General features: G+C 59.9%; 1 protein-coding gene across 1 annotated transcript; it reads left to right on the forward strand.

The window, feature by feature from the left end:
* The first annotated feature begins 1058 nt into the window (after positions 1 to 1058).
* On the forward strand, positions 1059 to 2132 carry LOC125717109 (putative proline-rich protein 21). Its single transcript, XM_048990088.1, has one exon. The coding sequence runs from the start codon at positions 1059 to 1061 to the stop codon at positions 2130 to 2132; it is 1074 nt and encodes a 357-aa protein (XP_048846045.1).
* The last annotated feature ends 223 nt before the right edge of the window (positions 2133 to 2355 follow it).

Genomic DNA, 2355 nt, shown 5'->3' on the forward strand with positions numbered 1-2355 from the left:
CACTGATTGTCTGCTGGCGATGCTGATCTCCTGATTAGGGTCATGTTAACGAGCTAATTACGCAGCAGCTGGCTGTGTTTTGCTCATCATTCATAGTCTTGTTCCCCCCCCCCAGCTCGCTGTTGGGCTGTCCCAATACTGTGCTCCATGTCTGGGAACCAGAAATTTGCAATTGAGAATGGGGGTGATATTATTTATTGTAGTTGTGGTGTGATAAGCATGACCATTAAACAGTCTGTGTCTATATAGACAGAGCTCTCTAAACAATTAGCTTCTGTGTTAGGCTCAATAGCGCTGAGAGATGGGGACCATCCATGTCTGACAATGTCAATACAGACTGATGTACCAACTACTTTCTAAGTTTTAAGTGACACTGGTCCTGTGTTTAAAAACATATCACTTTTGACTGATTTCTGTGGCGCTGGGAGTCACACATGTGTAACGAGGTATTCTGAAGCGCCTCGCTATGTTACCTCACCATCCCACTGAGGCTGAAAGGTCAAAAGGAGACCTGAAGACACCGCGGACACACAAGAGCACATGCCGATAGGTATGGAGAGATCGCAGGAGGTGACAGGTCTCTGGATCTCTGTGCCGCCCCAAATCACTAATCCAGTCTCGCCCACCCCCCACCCCCCCACTGCCTTCCGAATCCCCTGTATTAATGTCTAATACATTAGTGCCCTTGTACTGGTCTGAGGGTGATCCCAGCACGTCTGCTGCCCTGGGCATGCTTGGGGGGGGGGGGGTCTTCAGCAGAGAGCGAGGACTTCGCCAGACAAGAGTGGAATCCATCAAATACAGTAAAAACACACGATGATTAAATGGGCAGCATGACCGAGGTTTGTAAGACCTGTTGTAAGTCCTGATGGGCTGTACTCACTGCTCCACAAAGAGGTGAACGCCAGTCCCCCATCAGTCCCCCATCAGTCCCGCATCAGTCCCCCATCAGTCCCCCATCAGTCCCCCATCAACACTAAGAATGGGGGCATTTTCTAAAACTAAAATAGCAAAGTCTCAGGTCAAATCATCATATAATCAGACAAGCCTGAGCCTAAATGAATGGATGCAAGTCGGTCTTAGTAGCCCATCCTACTCAGCTTCACCACGGGGCCCTCTCCTACTCAGCTTCACCACGGGGCCCTCTCCTGCTCGGCCTCTCCGCGGGGCCCTCTCCTGCTCGGCCTCTCCGCGGGGCCCTCTCCTGCTCGGCTTCACCGCGGGGCCCTCTCCTGCTCGGCTTCACCACGGGGCCCTCTCCTGCTCGGCCTCTCCGCGGGGCCCTCTCCTGCTCGGCTTCACCGCGGGGCCCTCTCCTGCTTGGCCTCTCCGCGGGGCCCTCTCCTGCTCGGCTTCACCGCGGGGCCCTCTCCTGCTTGGCCTCTCCGCGGGGCCCTCTCCTGCTCGGCTTCACCGCGGGGCCCTCTCCTACTCGGCTTCACCACGGGGCCCTCTCCTGCTCGGCTTCACCGCGGGGCCCTCTCCTGCTCGGCCTCTCCGCGGGGCCCTCTCCTGCTCGGCCTCTCCGCGGGGCCCTCTCCTGCTCGGCCTCTCCGCGGGGCCCTCTCCTGCTCGGCCTCACCGCGGGGCCCTCTCCTGCTCGGCCTCACCGCGGGGCCCTCTCCTGCTCGGCCTCTCCGCGGGGCCCTCTCCTGCTCGGCCTCTCCGCGGGGCCCTCTCCTGCTCGGCTTCACCGCGGGGCCCTCTCCTGCTCGGCCTCTCCGCGGGGCCCTCTCCTGCTCGGCTTCACCGCGGGGCCCTCTCCTGCTCAGCTTCACCGCGGGGCCCTCTCCTGCTCAGCTTCACCGCGGGGCCCTCTCCTACTCAGCTTCACCGCGGGGCCCTCTCCTACTCAGCTTCACCGCGGGGCCCTCTCCTGCTCAGCTTCACCGCGGGGCCCTCTCCTGCTCGGCTTCACCGCGGGGCCCTCTCCTGCTCGGCTTCACCGCGGGGCCCTCTCCAGCTCGGCTTCACCGCGGGGCCCTCTCCTGCTCGGCCTCTCCGCGGGGCCCTCTCCTGCTCGGCCTCTCCGCGGGGCCCTCTCCTACTCGGCTTCACCGCGGGGCCCTCTCCTGCTCGGCTTCACCGCGGGGCCCTCTCCTGCTCGGCTTCACCGCGGGGCCCTTTCATGAGGGGTGTCCTCCCCAGGTTCCCTGGGCGTGTGGCCCCAGAGTCTCTGGGCCCCCGCCTCCCAGCTACACTCATCCACGCCAATTCGTTAATGCCCAATCAAACTTATGCTAATGAGCCAGGGAGAACATATTTAAAGACACAGTAAAATGTAGCCATGCCGCGAAAGATTTCATATAATTAGACTTGTCATATAATTTCTTCACATAAATGTGTAGAAAAAGT

Source organism: Brienomyrus brachyistius, chromosome 21, assembly GCF_023856365.1.
Source record: "Brienomyrus brachyistius isolate T26 chromosome 21, BBRACH_0.4, whole genome shotgun sequence".
NCBI lineage: Eukaryota > Metazoa > Chordata > Actinopteri > Osteoglossiformes > Mormyridae > Brienomyrus > Brienomyrus brachyistius.

Bases quoted from the DNA above. Each gene is read 5' to 3' on its own strand.
- LOC125717109 (XM_048990088.1), top strand. From the start codon at position 1,059: ATGAATGGATGCAAGTCGGTCTTAGTAGCCCATCCTACTCAGCTTCAC.